This window comes from Naegleria lovaniensis, assembly GCF_003324165.1.
Source record: "Naegleria lovaniensis strain ATCC 30569 chromosome Unknown tig022, whole genome shotgun sequence".
Classification (NCBI taxonomy): domain Eukaryota; phylum Heterolobosea; class Eutetramitea; order Acrasida; family Naegleriidae; genus Naegleria; species Naegleria lovaniensis.
In genome coordinates, this window is record NW_025407844.1 from 608,183 (window position 1) to 626,119 (window position 17,937).

The window sequence follows — 17,937 nt, forward strand, 5'->3', positions numbered from 1 at the left end:
ACAACAACAAAAAAATGCAAGCCTTGGATCGTCATCTTCTCGATTTACATACAGTACTCGAAGAAGGAGAAAAGTGCACAGCACTGTTAAATCCAATTTCTATCGTTTCGGATATGAACGATTTTTGCAGTCGACTCTCCTCGGACGACATTGGTCTCTGCTCTAGTATTCTATTCCATGAAGAGAAGGGAATATTTGCCTATGTCAATCGATCACTCACTTTATATCCAAGTTCGATTGGAGGCAACAAGACGATGACTCTGAGTCGGAAAGCAATTTTCGACTTTTTATTGAATTATATTAAAATTGCAAAAGAACGAATTTTAGAGCACGTTCTTGTGATCAAAAGGTGGTGTGTCAATGTCTTCCGACGAGAGAGTTCGAATCAAGTACGACTCGCAACCATTCCTCCTCTCATTAAATTATTAATTATTTTGATGGAGAATGATTCTCCATTATTGATATCAAAAAGTTCCTCTTCCTCCTCCGAATCGGATGAAGCAGGTACGTCCTCAACGACCAATGATGACGCAACCAAGAATAACAATCAAATGGAGACAGATGAGAGGAATGAAAACTCTACTACTGGAGAATCATCAAGTGCTGTGGCTACTTTATCCAATCGATCTCCTGCAGAGTCCGATACAAGTCTCAATATTCGAGAAGTGTTCCAAGTCTATTTCAAAGAATTCCAACGATTGGGCAATAATGGTAATCAAACATTGAAAGGAAGTATTTTACACTTATTAGGTGTGTTGTGTGAATATTTTCCTGGAGAGACACACATGTATCAACAACAAATGTTGTCTCTTCTCATGAGTACACTACTCAATCAGTCAAAGAAGGCAAAACCAGAACCACAATTGATTGCTTCGACGTTTCGAGGTCTCTCCCATTTCTTGTCTCAATTTGGTGGTTCTGTAGAAGAAGGTTCGACCTATATCAAACCATTGTATCAACTCTTGTGCACAAGTCTGGAGCTTGTGAATGAAACTCGATACGACGTTCCAAAATCTGCATTGATTTTACTTGCGAAACATGCATTCCAATTTAAGGAATATCTCACAGTGGATGCAGAGAAAATGTTTGATCGACTTTCAACATTATGTTCTCATCGAAATGACAAGGTACGAAAGAATGCATTCCCTGCACTTGAGAGTTTCCTAGCACAAATTTCATACGAGTTAATTCGTGATGGCGGAAGAAAACTTGAATCGAATTTGCGAACGTTTAAGAATCTCATGCAAAAATTCAAAGGTTTACTTTCACTAAATTTTTCTGATGTCTCTGTTCAATCGAGTACGGCTCCATCCATTAATCCAAACATCAACAAGTATTTCCTAAGTATTGCAATTAGAAGTTTTGGACAATTTGCTCTTCCAATGAAGAAATTCTTGACACAAAACGACATGAAAATAATTCTAAGACAATTACTGAAATTGAGTGATCAATTACTTACAAGAAGTCAAGAGCAACTTGAAGAATCTGTTTCTCACATTCCATCTTTTTTATCTGCTTTTGCGAATATTATTCTTGAACTTGACATTGTTGATTCATGGATTATGGACTCGTTAGAGAAAATTTCAGGAATTTTGTTTTTGGTTTACCCAAAGCAATATCTGTTCCCCAAGTATAAGTATGCTAATTATAGCGCATTTGTGAAATTATTGATTGCATTGTATATGAAAGAGAGAGCTCTTGGAAACTTTTTAGATCGAATTGTGTTTCAATGTATGACTTTGACAATTTCTAGTGTGACTTCTCTAGTGACCACCAATGATGTGAACACCAATACTAATTCAATGGCCTCCGACCAACCTCCATCCCTCTATGAAGAATACTTAGATTTATGGTACAATATTTTAAATCCAAAGAATATCAAACTAGGAGATTGGAATTATCCATGGGTTGATTTAACACTATCCGAAGATCTTATTGAACATTTGCATTCCATTGTGTATGACAAATTGATCGAAGTGATTATGCAAATGATATCCAAATTCGATCTCAGATGTACACATGCAAGTACCTTGTCGGGAGATGGCAGTACCTCTGGAAACTCAGTCACAACAGCTACAGGGCAGGTAGTTGATGAAGGAACTGCAATTCTTCAAGATGCACTCATCCCATCAAATGCTAAAGATATGGAGCTGTTCTTGAACTTGGTTGAATTTTCAAAAAGATTTTTGAAGAAGTGTAAACCAAAACACTTTTTAAGATGGAATTATCTGGCGTTCCCAACTCCCAGAAATAGTGTTACAATAGCATTTGGAAAGCACTTTATTTTTTAGAATCCTAACCATTTTAAAAAAGGTCGAGCAGGCTGTCGAAGTTTTGTTCTGGTGTTTGCTGGAGGTTTTTTCAATAAAAATGTTAAAACATGAACGAAACGCCTTTGTCGGTCTGTTGAGACCGGAATATCATGTTGCCATCAAAACAATGCTATTCGCAGTCCATCAATATATTAATGTCGAACATTTAATAGAAGATATTATTGATCAATGTGGATTTCATCGCAAGGATTTTAATACCATCCATCGCCATCTCGAACTATATTTCTCATACCTCATCACACACAACAAACGAGTCCCATTTGTTCTATACTGTTGCAAATTCCAGGTTGACAATTCAACAAAGATTGCACAATATGTTACTGATTGCATTGACCCGGACGAGGATAGTGCTATCTATAACATTTACTCTGACCCAAAATTTCAAAATCAAAGACAAAATCAAGAGTTAACATCAGAATGGATCAACAAACTACATTTTCAAGGCTATTTGAAATTGAAAGAGTGTCATGACGAGCTGATGCGAATTCGTCAAAAACGTAAACACTCCAAAACAAGTACAGCTTGCGAAGACCCACCTCAAACCTCAACAACGTCACAACGTTATTCTAGTTCAACCATCATGAAATTACTCGAACCAGAAAAAAATGTCGGCGTTATTGAATTACATAAAATCCTGGATCATGGTTTTGCTGAAGACTACATCACGTTGTCATATTCAACAAAAGAACAAACAGCACCGTATTACATGCTGCAACAACTAATTAACAACAAATTTATTCCAACACACTCATCAATTGTAAATACCAAGTCCGACACCATCTCTCATAATTTTGTAGACCATGCTGATTTTAAATCACAAAATAACGATGATGATAGTTATTATTCGGAATGTGATATATTTGATGAGGATATTCAAGAATTGAAAAAATTGTTTTTTCAGGTGTTAGGTAGTCGCAAATTAGTACCTCGAACTTTCTTTTTCACATATCTTCGTGATGCTTTTTCACAATTAATTTGCAAAGACAGTAGAGGCCATAGATGGAGCCCATCTGTTCTTTGTTTTGCTCAAGATTTATTGGTTATCATGGGATACAATGCGTATGAAGCATTGGCGAGAGGGTTGAAACGAGGACAAGAATTTGAACCCTCTTCTGAAAGATGTAACTTAGTCCTACCTTGTTCATCCACACTCGACCATCATTTTCACACCGCATCATATGGAGAAGGGAATACTAAACTAGACAAAGATGACTTTGATAAGCTAGTAGAAAAAATGAAGGTTATTGAAAATCAAAATTTTGGTCTTGTTCAAATTGATGCAGTAGATGTAACACCGCATTTAGGAATCAATACCAAGCTTGGGCTTGTATACGGTGCCAATGAAGGTCCATTGAAGATTAGTGATTGTACTGCACTAGCTCAGAGTCCGAATTTTCCACCCAAGGGTTTTTTAGCTGAAAAAATTGTTCAAACTTTATATTGCAGTATTAACGGTGAAGTTCGAATTCCTGGAAACTTCAAAGTATGCACTACTGAAACTGAACAAACCATTAGAGACACGATTTCTGAATTTCGTGACACATATACTCGAAACATCGTCTGTACTGTGTCAGATGCAGGGTCTGCTAATTACAAATATTTCACATCGAGCCCAAATGAACTACATCATTTTTGCTACAGTCACCATTGCAAAAACATGAGGAATGCAATTAATGGGAGACCAAAATTATATCCGGTTGCCACTAAAGTAGGTGCTCCAAACCTTCAAATTGCACGCCATTCCTCTGCTTGTATTTCTTCCAACGACAACGGAAACGGTTGCCATTTGATGAAAATTGTTATTCAAAGAACACAAGCGACCAACATACCACTTTCCTTCATAGTGAATGACAAAGACACAATTTCATTTGAATGGAAAGAAAAAGAACCACGGAATTTTAACTCTGGAGGCATTTCTTTCTATCATAGCAGCAATGACAACGAATTAAGTGTTACGTTGTTGAGTGAAACCCTTCATACTAACATTGGTAAAGTGTGTGTGGCAAATTTTAGCAATCAAGACATAGCTGTCACCAAAATTTCTTGTTCTATTTTACAACGATTTGAATTGAACACACTCGATGAAATATATAGACAACAACCTTTAGAGTGGTGTAAAATAGTTAAACGGAGCTCGTTTATCAAATATGATGATCAATCTGAGGATGTATTACGTGATGTATGCAATTTACAGTTACTTGAAAAATTACGATTATTGAACGAGAGAACCAACTATCGATATTTAGGATTCTATAAGTACTTAAAAGCGATACATGATTTATTTCATGTTTACGATGACAAAAATCATGATGGAACATCTTCACACAATTTGCACGAAGTGTTGCAAGTTCTTAAGGAAAATTTGGACTATTTGAATGAGTGGGATACCGTTTTCCAAGACGTCATTATTTCCAATAAGAATAATAATTTTACATTATCCGGAACCCTCACAAAAAACATCATTATCCATAACATCAAAACAATTCAGAAATTGATCAGAATTATTCCACAAGATGCAGTTTTTGATTTGTCTTTATTGGGAACACGTTCTCTTGAAGGATTTTTCGGAGAGTCACGTGATTATTCAAAAAGAACCACAGTATTGGACTATCATAGAAGTTACTCAAACATGAAAATCAAATTAGTGAAAAAAGAATGTGTATATCTTTCATACAATAACGATAGAAAGAGGAAATATTGTGATGCCCCTAGTCAAATTAACCAACAAATTTTGATGAGAATGACTGAAAAACAATTTGTTGACTTTAATAATGAAAGAAAGCAAGCTAGAGAAAGCGTGACATCCATTTCTTATAGTTTTACAGATCAAGATTTAATTTGTGCGAAAGACTTACAATTGCGATGTTTACAACATCGTGTCAACTCCATCCGTCAATCATACCATCAGTCAAGACATGACTATAGGGCCGGATTTGCCACCGATTTCATGGAGACAAGCATTTCCAATTACTACAACATTTCACTTCCTGTTTTCCATATTGAAACAAGTGAAGTTTTGCCAAACTTAACAGAACGACTTACATTAACCGACGACATCAGTTTTACCATTATTCAAACACACGACTCATTAATTCATGCTCAAAATCATATTGCGGCATTTTTGCTTAAAAAGCCCGTAGAATTTGAAATTAAGACTAATCATATTTCTTTGAGCAATGCAACCGTAGAGGTTCGCAATTTCAATGAGAACAATGAAAATGCATCTCGACATTCTGAACCAATTAACTCATTTAAAATATTTGTGGCACCAAATCAGACGGATCCATTCAAATTTAAATTAATTGGACAATTTTCATCAACAACCAGCACCAAGCTTTATCAAAAACAAATTGCTGTGATTGTTGGAAATTATCAGTTGTTGTCACCTCCTTTTTACGTATTTGCAAAGAAAACAAAAAACCTCGTTTCGTATTCCCAGCTGAGCCAGGTGGTGGCTTCGTCTCAAGACATGCAATAAAATGTCAAGCATTTTTCATCACAAAAAAAGTTCGTCCAAAAATTGGAACACGTTTAAAATTGTTCACCTATTTATTTCTTCCGACCACAATTACACCGTATTTTTCTAATCACAACAACATACCTCAAGTCGTTTTATTATTCATTATAGCTCCAGCAGAAGCCTTTGTCCTTCAACAAAGACAAAGCAGCTTTTGCTGGGCGAACAACAAAAAGCTAATGTAACAAAAACACTGAGACGTAGCCCGAATGAACCAAATAAAGGAATGTTACACCAGCGAAGTGGTAGTTGGGAACGCCAGGGAATTATGTGTTCTCGAAACTTGTTGTAGAAAAATCAATTCAATATCCATACATTAGCGGATTCTACAAAATGTTATCAGTGGCCATGAAGATTAGTGACAAGTATGACTATTTTGAAAATATCAACGACAAGAGTACCATCATGAAGTCATCTTCCACAATTGTAAAACAAGAATCTCAATCACTATTGGCTGAGAATGCTGCCCAAATGACAGATGAAGAAGTTGAAGATGATGAAATTCTCATGAAGAAACTCTTCATTGTCGATTACAATACCAAAGTCATTTGCTATCAATTACTTTTGAAGTTTGTTAAAGATAACGTCATTCAACGATTGCATGAATTCAAAGGAGAATTACTCACTAGTTGCATCAAATTTGTGCTTTCCATGCCTAAATCATTTATTGATCTCAAATATTGGGTGCATCCATTGCAGTTATCCTTCGAGTTGGGCCTAAGTTATTTACCTCTTGCAAACATCGGTCTTGAAGCCATTGAATATTGGTTGAAAGTGTTGCCAAGATCTGAACTTGTTGAAAAGTGCTTCCCTAAAGTTTTACCAAAATTAGATCCCTATCTGATGGTCAAGCACAACAACTCTATTGGTGTGAGCGGTGACGACAATGATGTAGATGCAGAGGTGTCCGACATTTCCAAACTGTTGAAAGGACAAACCAAAACTTCCATCAGAAAAACCAATGATAACACTACACAAGCTAAAAACAAGCTTTCTAGTTTTGACAAAACCCCACTCAAGAAAGTACAATTAGGTATCATCCGATTACTAGGAAAAATTGGAGGAGACAATGCCAATATTTTGAACAAGGCCGAAAATTCACACGCCAATGACGATATCATTATTACATGGGACACGGAGCCACGTGTGAAATTCTCAATGCCATTCCGTGATGTGAAAATGGAACTTTTCTTTGATCCTGTTTTACCCAGAATTACGGAACTTGCTGAAAAATCTAGTGATAGACAAACCAAGATTGCGGCATGTGAATTCTTGCACTCGATTGTACTTTATATGGTTGGTAAAAATGCATATAGCCCACAAGCAAGACAAAGGGCACAAGAAATTCAAATGAAGCAACAGGAAGAAGATGAAAAGCGCAAAAACAAGCAAGATTCATCAATCAATGATGAAGAATCTACTGTAGTAGTCTCAAGCGACCCAACCCCTTATTACAAAATCTATGAAAAATTATTTCCAGTATTGTTGAGACTTTCAGTCGATACTGAACAAGTCACCAAACAATTATTTGAACCTTTAATGTTCCAATTGGTCCACTGGCTTACTCAAAACATGCAATATGAAAATAAGGAGACCATGGCTTTATTGGACTCAATCATTGATTCCATGTCAAACACTACGGATGGAGCTCTCAGAGATCAATGTGCTTTATTATTGAATGAATTCTTGAAGTGGTCAGTCAAGCACGATCGTGACAAGAAATACATTAATGTGAAATCACTTTTCCAAAGGCTATACAGCAACATCCATCATCCAAATTTGTTCAAGAGATTGGGAGCTGTTATTGCTTTTAACAGCATGTACAAAAGCTTTAGAGAAGTAGACGCACTCGTTCAAAGACATGTGCTTGATTGGTTACACAATGTGATTATCAGTTTAAAAATTATTGACAATGATTCAGAAATTTTAGAAAATCAAAAAACATCTCATTCGAGCTCCAACAGCACTGGTATCATTGAAAAATCTATTCAATTAATTGGACATATCGAGAGAATTGTAGTTCAAAAATCATCTCTTCTTATCAGTGAGATGGATCGTAGAATTCACACAACGCTTGCTGATTGTGTGGATTGGATTTTCATGCAATGTGGAAACGGCGAGAGAATTTGTCGTGAGCAATGCATGAGATTATTCCCAACGTTGTGCATGTTATTGCCTGGATTTGATACAGATGATGGCCCACGAAGATGGATTCATGCAAAATTCAAATCTGACGAATCGAGCGTTCTTCGAGTGGTAGACGTTCCTTCTTCGTACATTCCAAGCTATGGAGGTTCAATTAAGGTCAAATCAGAGAAAGAAGAAAAGAAAGTGAATATTGCTCTCAGTACGACAGCAACAGCCAATGACATTTCTTATTTTGAAAAAGTAATGGTTTGGCTTCAAAAGTTAGAGGCCTCTTTTGATTGTCTTTATTGGTTATTTAATCACAAATTTTTGTATCCTCACCAATTGTTTAACTTGGAAAAGGAACATGATGAATTGAATCTCGAAAATAAGAGAGCATCTTCATCTGGAAGTAGAGCTACAAATTACAAAAAGAGGAAAACAACTGATGACAATGACATGCTCGATGATGATGGAGAAGTGAGAGTAATAGAGGATGAACAAGAACATGTGGCCTCGACTTCATGCTCGATCATTGGTCACATTTATAACTTTATTGAAAAATTTGCTCTCAAAAAGACGAGTGAGTCATTTATTTTGATCAGTTCTTCCGACTCAGAAAAGTATATTCACAGAAAGACCTCTACATTATTCAAGTTACTGAACTTCTTTGGTTTGATGCTTGACAAGTATCCAAGCAGTTTATTATCACAAAAAGTCACAGAGAAGGAAAATATTTTGGAGAACACCAAATTCCTCACATTATTATTCCTTTGCATTTTAACACCATCCAAGCAAGGCTTTAACACGAATCAAGAGGAAGTGCAAACTATGCTACCTCGATTAACACGAAAGATTCTAGAATCAATTGTCACATATTCAAAGCATACCGCTAATGGATCAGCAATTATTGCTAAATGCAAAAAGATTTTGAATGACATGTTGTCACAGCTTGTTGAAAAACATATTCATCAATTGGATTTCACAAAATCAGTCAAGTTGAATATGGATGATTATACATTCATGTTTAGAGGAATAAGACTTTTGCACAAATTAGATTATTTAGATGACGATGCCTTACGACCTCATTACTCATCAAAAAATGAGTTTGGAAAGAAGATTTTAGACAAGTTATTTAATCAACATTTTGATCCTTTAATGGGACCAGTGAATGTTATTATTTGCAAAGAAATGCTTCAGATGTGCTTTGAGTTTTCCATTGATGTTGATCATTTGTTAGATATGGTCACAAACACCACAGCTTCCTCTTCAGCCGACAACATTTTATCGAAGAAGTTATCCCAAATTGATTCTTCATATCAAATTGCAGGTGACGAAGGTAGCAGCGCAGAACATCATTCCAAACAGCCTCACAGAGTGAAGCCAACCACGAAAGGGGCGCAATTTTACAAAATATTCCACTCAGAAATTGACACGTACATTTCTGAACACTTGGATGTATTTTCCAAGGCACTCCTGACACGAATTGCAAACATTCCATCACTCAAAGATCAGCACGAGCTGAACCATCACTTTTTATTTGATGTAATTCTGAGCGTGAGTTTGAAATTTTTAAGACTTCCATCCTCGAAAAAAGATAAGAAGTCGATCTTTGTGCAGCATGTATTGGATTCTTTGAAACCAGTTCTTGAAAAATGTAAGAACACTACCGATGACGATTACAAAATCAAGACCATGTCACTCATTGAGAGACTTTTCGCTTTGGATGCTACATTAATATTGCAGCATGCCATTTATCAAGAGGCTATTATTGAATTCCTTTTGACATGTCTCAAAATCAAGAGAGATGATTCTTCTAGAACTTCAGAGAGTGAATCACCATCCAATCTATTTGATTTGAAATTGAAAGCCATTCGTATTTTGCCAGTCATCTTTAAGAACTCTCTACTGTCGTCTGAAAAGGACGAAGTAAAAGAAAAGTTCAAAGGAGAACTTGCACCAATTCTTAATCAAATCAAGAAAATTGTGATTGATGATTTTCCATTGAATTATGAAGAAATAGAAGTTGAGTCAAGCGAATACGATGATCATGTTTCATTACTTGAGGACTTACTTTTTGCTCTTCAAGGATCTGATTCTGTTGAAGTGTTGGAACAAATTTTGCCACTTTATCGATGGAAAAATCATCCAATTCAAGAACGAATGACACAATCATTGAAATCCTTATTTGGAAAATTCACAAATGAAAAGCTTTTGAAAGCAGCCAATAGTTGTTTAGAGACATTCTACAAGGAAAGTTTGCCAATCGATATTCGAAGACAAGTGATTCAGTGGGTTTGTCTCACATGCCTCACACACATGCCTGAACGAGTGTTAATTCAATTCTTTGAGGACAATATTCAACGATTAATGAAATCGATCGCAAAACCAACGGCTCTAAGTGAAGAAAGTTCAAATCCCAATATTGATGAACTCGATACAGATTCTGTAAAAGCTCTCTTTGTCACGAGAACTTGCTGTTACAATTTACTGGAAGCCATGTATCGTTTATTGCCTGCTACTGCTGTCAAGGAATTTATCAACAACAAGTATTGTGAAAAAACAGCAAACAGCAGTCAGCTTACTGGTAAAGAATTGACAGAGAAAGTTATGAGATCGAGCTTTGCTGCACGTTCATGGAAACTCAACGATCAAGAATTCAAGTTGTTGGGTCACGACTTGTTACTCGATTTTAGAACAAGTGCTTTCAATGTGCTTGCTGGAGGTGTGAAATGTACACAAACTCAAGAAAAGTTTTATACTGGATTTCTCTTCAAAGAAAAAGAGGATGATTTGTGGGAAAATATTGTCAATCTCGATTGCCATTATAACTTTGAAATTGAGACCAATTTTGCATTCCATCGAAAAGCAGTGGATGAATTACGAGTAGATTCTAATCAAAAGAAAATTGAATCACACGCTGGCACTCACAGAAAACCAGGAGAGCTACAAATCGGTTATCTTTCGTCACAATATCTTTCTGACAGTTCATTGAGCTCTAGTTTGCCAATTGCTAGTAATTTCTTTATTCCTGGATCGAAATATGCAGAAGAGGCCATTTTGAACAATTCATCAGAAGAAGAAGCATCATCGAACAAGCCACAAGATGTAGGTTCTACCTCTTCCACGAGCAATGACAGCAACACCAACTCTACTTTGGAAATGGACGAAATTAATGCTAATCCTTGCATGTCTGCCGTGTTGAGAACGATCGATCACATGGTCTCTATTTTCAAATATCCTGGCGTTTCATCAGATGCTTCATCCGTAACGTCCACCACGACACAAACCATGCCTTCATGGATGGGTGAAATGCACAAAAAGCTAAATAACGACTCTACACATAGAAATATCAAACTCTTCATTTGCAAGGTCATCATTAACAGACCCAATGTGTTTGAACCATTTGCCAAACACTTCTTCGAACCTATTGTGAAACTAATTTTGAGAGAAGAAGAGGAACAAAAACAAAGTGAAGACGTCTCTACTAGAGGTATCAACTACTTTATCAGAGACTTGTTAATTTTATTGTTGAGATGGAAAGACGTGTCTCCACACAAATCAGCACTCACCAAAGATTTAGCTTCCAAATTACTCGCATTCATGTTTAAGAATTGTGCTCATCAAAAGAAAGTGATTCTGAGATCCAATCTTGAATTGATTAAATTGATGGTTGAGAAATGGAGAGAGGCAATGACTATTAACAAAACTATTATTCTAGGATGGCTATGTCATGACGAATCGAAATCGTCAGCAAAATTAGCGAGAACAACAGGACTTCAACTTTTGGGAATCATGATTGCGAATGATATTCCAATCTACATGACCGAGACAGATTCCAATTTAGGAGTGAATGAAGAACAATTCTATGAGAAGATTCTCGATAATTTAAGCTTCAAGAACAAGGACGTTTATGAAGCAGCTGCAGAAATTAGCGGAATGATTTTGAAGAGTCTTTCAAATTCTAAAACACATTCAAATGATAGTGTGAAATTGTTTGAAAAATTACTTCTTGCAAGATGTTTGGGAATTCTACAGAAAATGCAATACGATCGATTCTTGAATTGTCTCTACAAGATTGGAATTCATGATACTGGATTTATTGACAATTTCTTGCCAACCAAGATTTTGGATATTTTACCAAATTTATATGGTGTTTATAAGAAGACAGCTCTTCAATTGATTTCATGGAGAGCTGAACATATTACTGATTTGTATACTTCTTTGAAGCCATTCATTCGTCAACATTTACAACACAAAGATGAACCTACTCAATTATTAACACTTCAAATTGTTTATCAACTCGTGAAAGCAATTCCAAAAGATGACGTCATGCACTTTATGGAAATTATTACTACACATATTAACACGAGTGATGCTCAAATGATTGCAACATTCTCTGAACCTTGCCGAGAAAAGTATTATGACATTTTAATTTGGTTATTCGATAACAGACCTACCGAATTTAGAAGTGATGAAATGATCCGAACTGAGTTGCTAAAGGCCATGAATGATCCTTCCGAAGACATTCGAAAGAAAATGCTCATCTTTTGGGATCACGAATCTAGATTATCCAACGAAAGTTTACGTCGTTTGGAGCAATCATTTACTCTCTTATTTTCACAAAATTTAGGTGACAAGTGGCTTCAATTTTCCTCATACTTGATTCTTCAATTATTACATCGTTCACCTGATTTTTCTGATACCAACGCCATCTTCTCAGAGAGTCTTTCCAATTGTGTCTTTAAAGAATACAAGATTGACACAAGTTGGCAACATAGAAGTTTACCACTAACGGCCACATCCATTGTTCTTGGATCTGGAGTATCGATAGGATCTAGTTCCAAGAAGGGACATGGAACTGTTCAAAGTTATGCATCTCTTCCTTATGAATCTCTTGCATTGGAAGATCCCTATGCCACTTTGTCACAATCTCAACAAGTTCCAGCAACTATTGGTGTTGGAATGGTCAAGGCCACTCAAACTCCTCAATTTACTCCAACACAATATGCAACAGAGACGTTGAAAGATATTCTTTCAGCTCCAAGTATGAGTCAAACATCACTATTGTTCACACCGTTCAAGTCTGTGACCAGTAATAATGCTCAAGGAAATAGTGCAGATACCACAGGTGGAAATTCTGCTACAGCTGCTGGAGGAGCTAGCGGGGCTACTTCCGAGTCATTCCAAGGTCCATACTTGAGAAGAAGATTTTTAAAGTTAAAGGAAAATACCATGACACAATATCAAGCACGTAGAGCTGTTCGATTGAAGAGAGAAAAAGAAGCTTGGGAAACTCGACAAAAAATTGCAAAGAAAAATAAGATTACCATGTACAGAAAGTACAGAACTGGAGAATTACCAGATATTCAAATTGCTTTAAAGGAGATTATTACTCCATTGCAAGCACTTTGTCTCTATGATGTGAATGTTTCCAAGCATTTGTTTGTTTCGGTATTCTCTTCTCTATATCCAAATATTGCACAAAAATTGGATGAAAAACAAGCTGAGACATTGAAGAATAATATTCACACGACCTTCAATCAAATGTTAAAACAATCTGGAGATAGCTCAGTATTGATGTCCGCGTTAATGACTTTATGTCTTGAAATTTTGGACCTTCAATCACCTAAATTTAACATTCTATCACCCAAACTTGTTCGATCTGTTAGTATGCAAAGTTTTAACGTTGAATTAGGAATCCTATTGTTGGAATCTTTAATTGAAAACAATGCTATTGATTCTGGAAATGACGAAGACATGATTGATCAAGATCGAGACATGAGAGCTTACATCGACGCATGGATCGAATTAGGTAAACTATACAAATCCATCGATGAAGAAGATGTGGTTCGATCCATTTTCGAGTATCACGTCGCTCAACAAGAAAATACCAAGAGAGCTCTTTCCGAAGAATTAGCTGGTCGGTACAATAGCGCACTGAAAATTTATGGACAGGGTCTACAAGATTGGGATGCTGGTTGGAAATCTCATGATACTCCACCATTAGAAGAAGAAGTAGTCTTTTGGCGAGAACAAAAATTAGAATGTCTTAAAAAGATGAACCAATGGGATACTGTATTACAAGAAGTTGTGTCTGATTTGAAACGAATGACCAAATCTGAAAATATCACCAATGATGAATCATCACTGATACAAGAAAAGATTTGGCAAAGTGAAAATAGTGACAAGCTGCTTTCCCTATTTTTGGATAGTAATTTGAAACTGAAAGAACGATGGAGCGCGTTACAACATTTCATTGAAGTTGCCATGAGTTCAAACACAAAGAGAGACATCTTGGAGAGCAAGTTCTGTGATCGCCTTTCATTCTTGTCACTCTTTATTCAACAATATGAAAAGGCCAAGTCCTACATTGTGGATAGTTACGCCGAATTTTTACAAAGTTGGAGCTCATTGTCACCGCTCGCTAAAACTGGTCGTCATATTTATTTGCAAAAACTTCAACCTCTTGTAGAAATTGAAGAATTTATTGATTTGTGGCAATCTCAAATGAATATGAAACCAAAGAAGTTAATTCAATTGTTGCAAACATGGAAATCGAGATATCCAAGTTCATACATTGATGATATGAACACGTGGGACAATGTGGTCACCAATCGAAATTTCATGTATGATTTAATTTCACAAAATTTGGAGAACTTTATTGAAAAAGATCAACCAAAACTTTCACTCAGTGGAAAGTCGTCTTCACTTCGACCTCTCACAAGCAGCTTGTTAGGTGACGACCCAACGACTACACTTCTTCTCTCAGCAGGATCTCTTTCACAACAAGACTATGTGGTTGGTGCTACCTCTACTGGTTCATCTATTTTGACAATGGACTCTGAATCTCTCTCAAAATCTATTGCAAGAGAGAAGGCCATCATGTATTTGACCGTCACAAAAGCCGCCAGAAAACAAAAGAACAATACTGTTGCTCAGAGTTATCTCAAAATTGCACAAGGATGCAGTAAGAATTTGTTGACTTCAGATTCTAACAGTAGTGATGCAATCGCTTTTGATTTTGAATTTTTCAAATCTCTTGTGAAATTATTGAAGATTAAGGCAACAAGCAAAGGATCGACTACTGCTGACACTGTTTCTGTGTTTGAGAAACTTGTTCGATTTATCAAACAAAATGGAAACAAGTATGGAAACGAAGCAAACATACCAATCAAATACTTGTTGACCTACAAATTATTAGATGCAGATGCAAACGCTTCGTTTGCTTCTACTCTTCGAGAAATCAAAGTTCAAAACACAGATTTAGGATCTTCAGAAGACATTTTAAGATCTTCATTTGTTCGATTTAAAGAATCGATTGAATTGGTGAACAAACATATTGCACAAGTGTCTGATGATTCCAAGATCATCAAAGTCGATGACGACGTCGACTATGTGTCACATCCTCAAGCATCCAAGATTTATCTCAAGTTTGCACTATTTTGTGATAATCTTTTGAAGCAACGCTTGAATCAAACTGATGATGACGAAGATATTATTTTAACAAGAGATCAACAACATAGTTCACTTCCTTCTAATGATCAATTAGCCAATTATATTGTTGAAAATCTCATGAACAGTATGAAATATTTCAACAAGGAAGCAAGAGATCGATTCCCACGTTTATTAGAATTATTAGAAAAATATCCAACCACAAGAAGTGTCTTTTCCAAATTTGTACCTTCAACTTGTACGTTACAAATTCCAAGTTGGATGTTTATCACATGGATTTCACAATTATTGGCTCACCTAACAGGACCAGAGGGAGAATGTCTAGTTCCAATATTAATTTCCATTGCTGAAAACTATCCACAGTCCTTATATTATCCATTGAATATCAGTGCAGATGAAATTATTGATTCTTACGAAAAAGGAAATACCACTATTACTCGCAAAGTGTTGGAAGGTATCAAAATTATGAGACAAAAAGTGAAAAACCCACTCATTGAAACATTTATTTATTCTCTCAAAAAGTTGAATTATCCAGAATTACGATTCAAAGCATTCATGGATGACATTAAGGAAATTATGAAATCAAAAAATTACAAGTCAGAAAATAGTCGAAAGAAAGATATCAAATCCAAATGGGAAGAATGCTATGATGATGTTTTTGATCCCAATGCTCCTCATATTGGCGTTTACAATGTAAGATTTGCCAAAAATTGGGCTCCAGCCATCAAGAAGGACTTTGGAGGACGTGACGGTGAAAAATTGTTAAAAATGGATGAAAAGACGTTTGAAAGTTCCTATTTATCAAAATTCAAAAAGATGAAAGAAACGAAAGGAGCTTTACAACATGGCAAGACGAAACTTGAATACTTTTCTAAATGGATGCTTGATTTCCATCAATCGTCATCTTCATTGAATATGAATCATTCAATGTCCTCCTCTTCGGATTCTTCTCATCAACATTTCATTGAACTACCTGGACAATATATTGATAACATTGGAAAGGCAGCTTCTTCCTTAATGTTAGGAACATTATCCATGAATACGAACTATCCCAATATGCAACCACCAAATTTGGACGATCATGTAAGAATTATTAGTTTCGATCCAACGTTGTTGACCATGTCTTCGATGAGAAAACCCAAACGTTTAAAGATTCATGGTTCAGACGAAAAGGATTATGCATTCCTTGTGAAAGGAGGAGAAGATTTACGTCAAGATCAAAGAATTCAACAACTTTTCCATGTCATGAATAATATTTTAGATCAAGATGCTAATTGTAAACAACGAGAATTATCCATTCGAATGTATAAGGTCATTCCAATGAGCACCGAAGTTGGAATTATTGAATGGGTCGATAATACCATGCCATTAAAGGCAATTATTGAAGAACAATTGAATAAGGAATCTGGAACCAAAGATCAAGAAGTATTGAAACACATTTCTTCAACCATTCATTTGAAAATGATGGAAAAATTAGCAGGAAATCATCCCGAATTGAATTTATATCAAAAATATATTTTATCTTATCAGAAAGCAAATCAAGATAGTTTAACACAAGTCATGGATGAGCAATACAAGACGATTAATCCAGATTTATTGAGAAATGGATTGAGATCATTGGCAATTTCTAATGAAGCTTACTTCACGATTAGAAATCGATTTGCCAAGTCACTTGCCACTTTCTCTATTTGTTCATACATTTTAGGAATTGGAGATCGTCACTTGGAAAACTTCCTTGTGGATTATTCGAGTGGATCTTTGATTGGAATTGACTTTGGACATGCCTTTGGAAGTGCTACTGAAATTTTGCCAGTTCCTGAACTCGTTCCTTTCCGATTGACACGTCAATTGTTGGCTGTGTTTTCACCCATTTCGACGACTTTGGATGATTTTTCAAATGAAAATGTTGGAACAGGTCTTTTGTTTGAAAGTATGGTTCATTGCATGCGAGCATTACATAATCATAGACATATTTTGTTAAATACCATGGATGTATTTATTAAGGAGCCACTTGTTGATTGGTTGAAGAATGCAAAGAAAAATCCACAATTTTATCAGAGTATGATGATGCAAGAAGGTGGTACTAGTAGCACGACTAGTTATGGATTGAGTGACAATGCATTGAGTGGTGGTTCGTCATCATCCTCGGCAGCTGTTTCACAGACTGAAAGCAATAGTGAAGTCTCTCTCATGAAATGGTATCCACAACGGAAAGTGGAATTGGCCAAAATGAAATTGGAATTGGCAAATCCAAAAGTTATTTTCAAGAGCGATGTTCAGGCCAATCCTTGCATTAAGAAGGGAATTAAATATGTCGAGAGAGCCATTGAGGGAGATGCCGAGATTAATAAGAGAGCCAAGGTTGGAGAAGTGTGCTCGAGTGTGAAAGAACAAGTCGAATGTTTGATCGATATGGCTACCGATGTCAAGATCTTGGGAAGAACCTATATTGGTTGGGCAGCTCAATTTTAATTCTTGAAAGATCATTCTTGTGTACTTTTTATA

General features: G+C 36.0%; 3 protein-coding genes across 3 annotated transcripts; all 3 read left to right on the forward strand.

Annotated features, from left to right (window-relative positions):
- Positions 1–14: 14 nt before the first annotated feature.
- On the forward strand, positions 15–2,291 carry C9374_005010 (uncharacterized protein; the record flags this gene model as incomplete). The annotated part of the gene is made up of 1 exon (XM_044694714.1): positions 15–2,291. The coding sequence occupies one exon, from the start codon at positions 15–17 to the stop codon at positions 2,289–2,291; it is 2,277 nt and encodes a 758-aa protein (XP_044548722.1).
- Positions 2,292–2,370: 79 nt separating this feature from the next.
- C9374_005011 (uncharacterized protein) lies at positions 2,371–5,811 on the forward strand (the record flags this gene model as incomplete). The annotated part of the gene is made up of 1 exon (XM_044694715.1): positions 2,371–5,811. One exon carries the CDS (start codon positions 2,371–2,373, stop codon positions 5,809–5,811), a length of 3,441 nt encoding a protein of 1,146 aa, XP_044548723.1.
- Positions 5,812–6,183: 372 nt separating this feature from the next.
- C9374_005012 (uncharacterized protein) lies at positions 6,184–17,904 on the forward strand (the record flags this gene model as incomplete). Its single annotated transcript, XM_044694716.1, has 1 exon — positions 6,184–17,904. The coding sequence occupies one exon, from the start codon at positions 6,184–6,186 to the stop codon at positions 17,902–17,904; it is 11,721 nt and encodes a 3,906-aa protein (XP_044548724.1).
- Between the last annotated feature and the right edge of the window lie 33 nt (positions 17,905–17,937).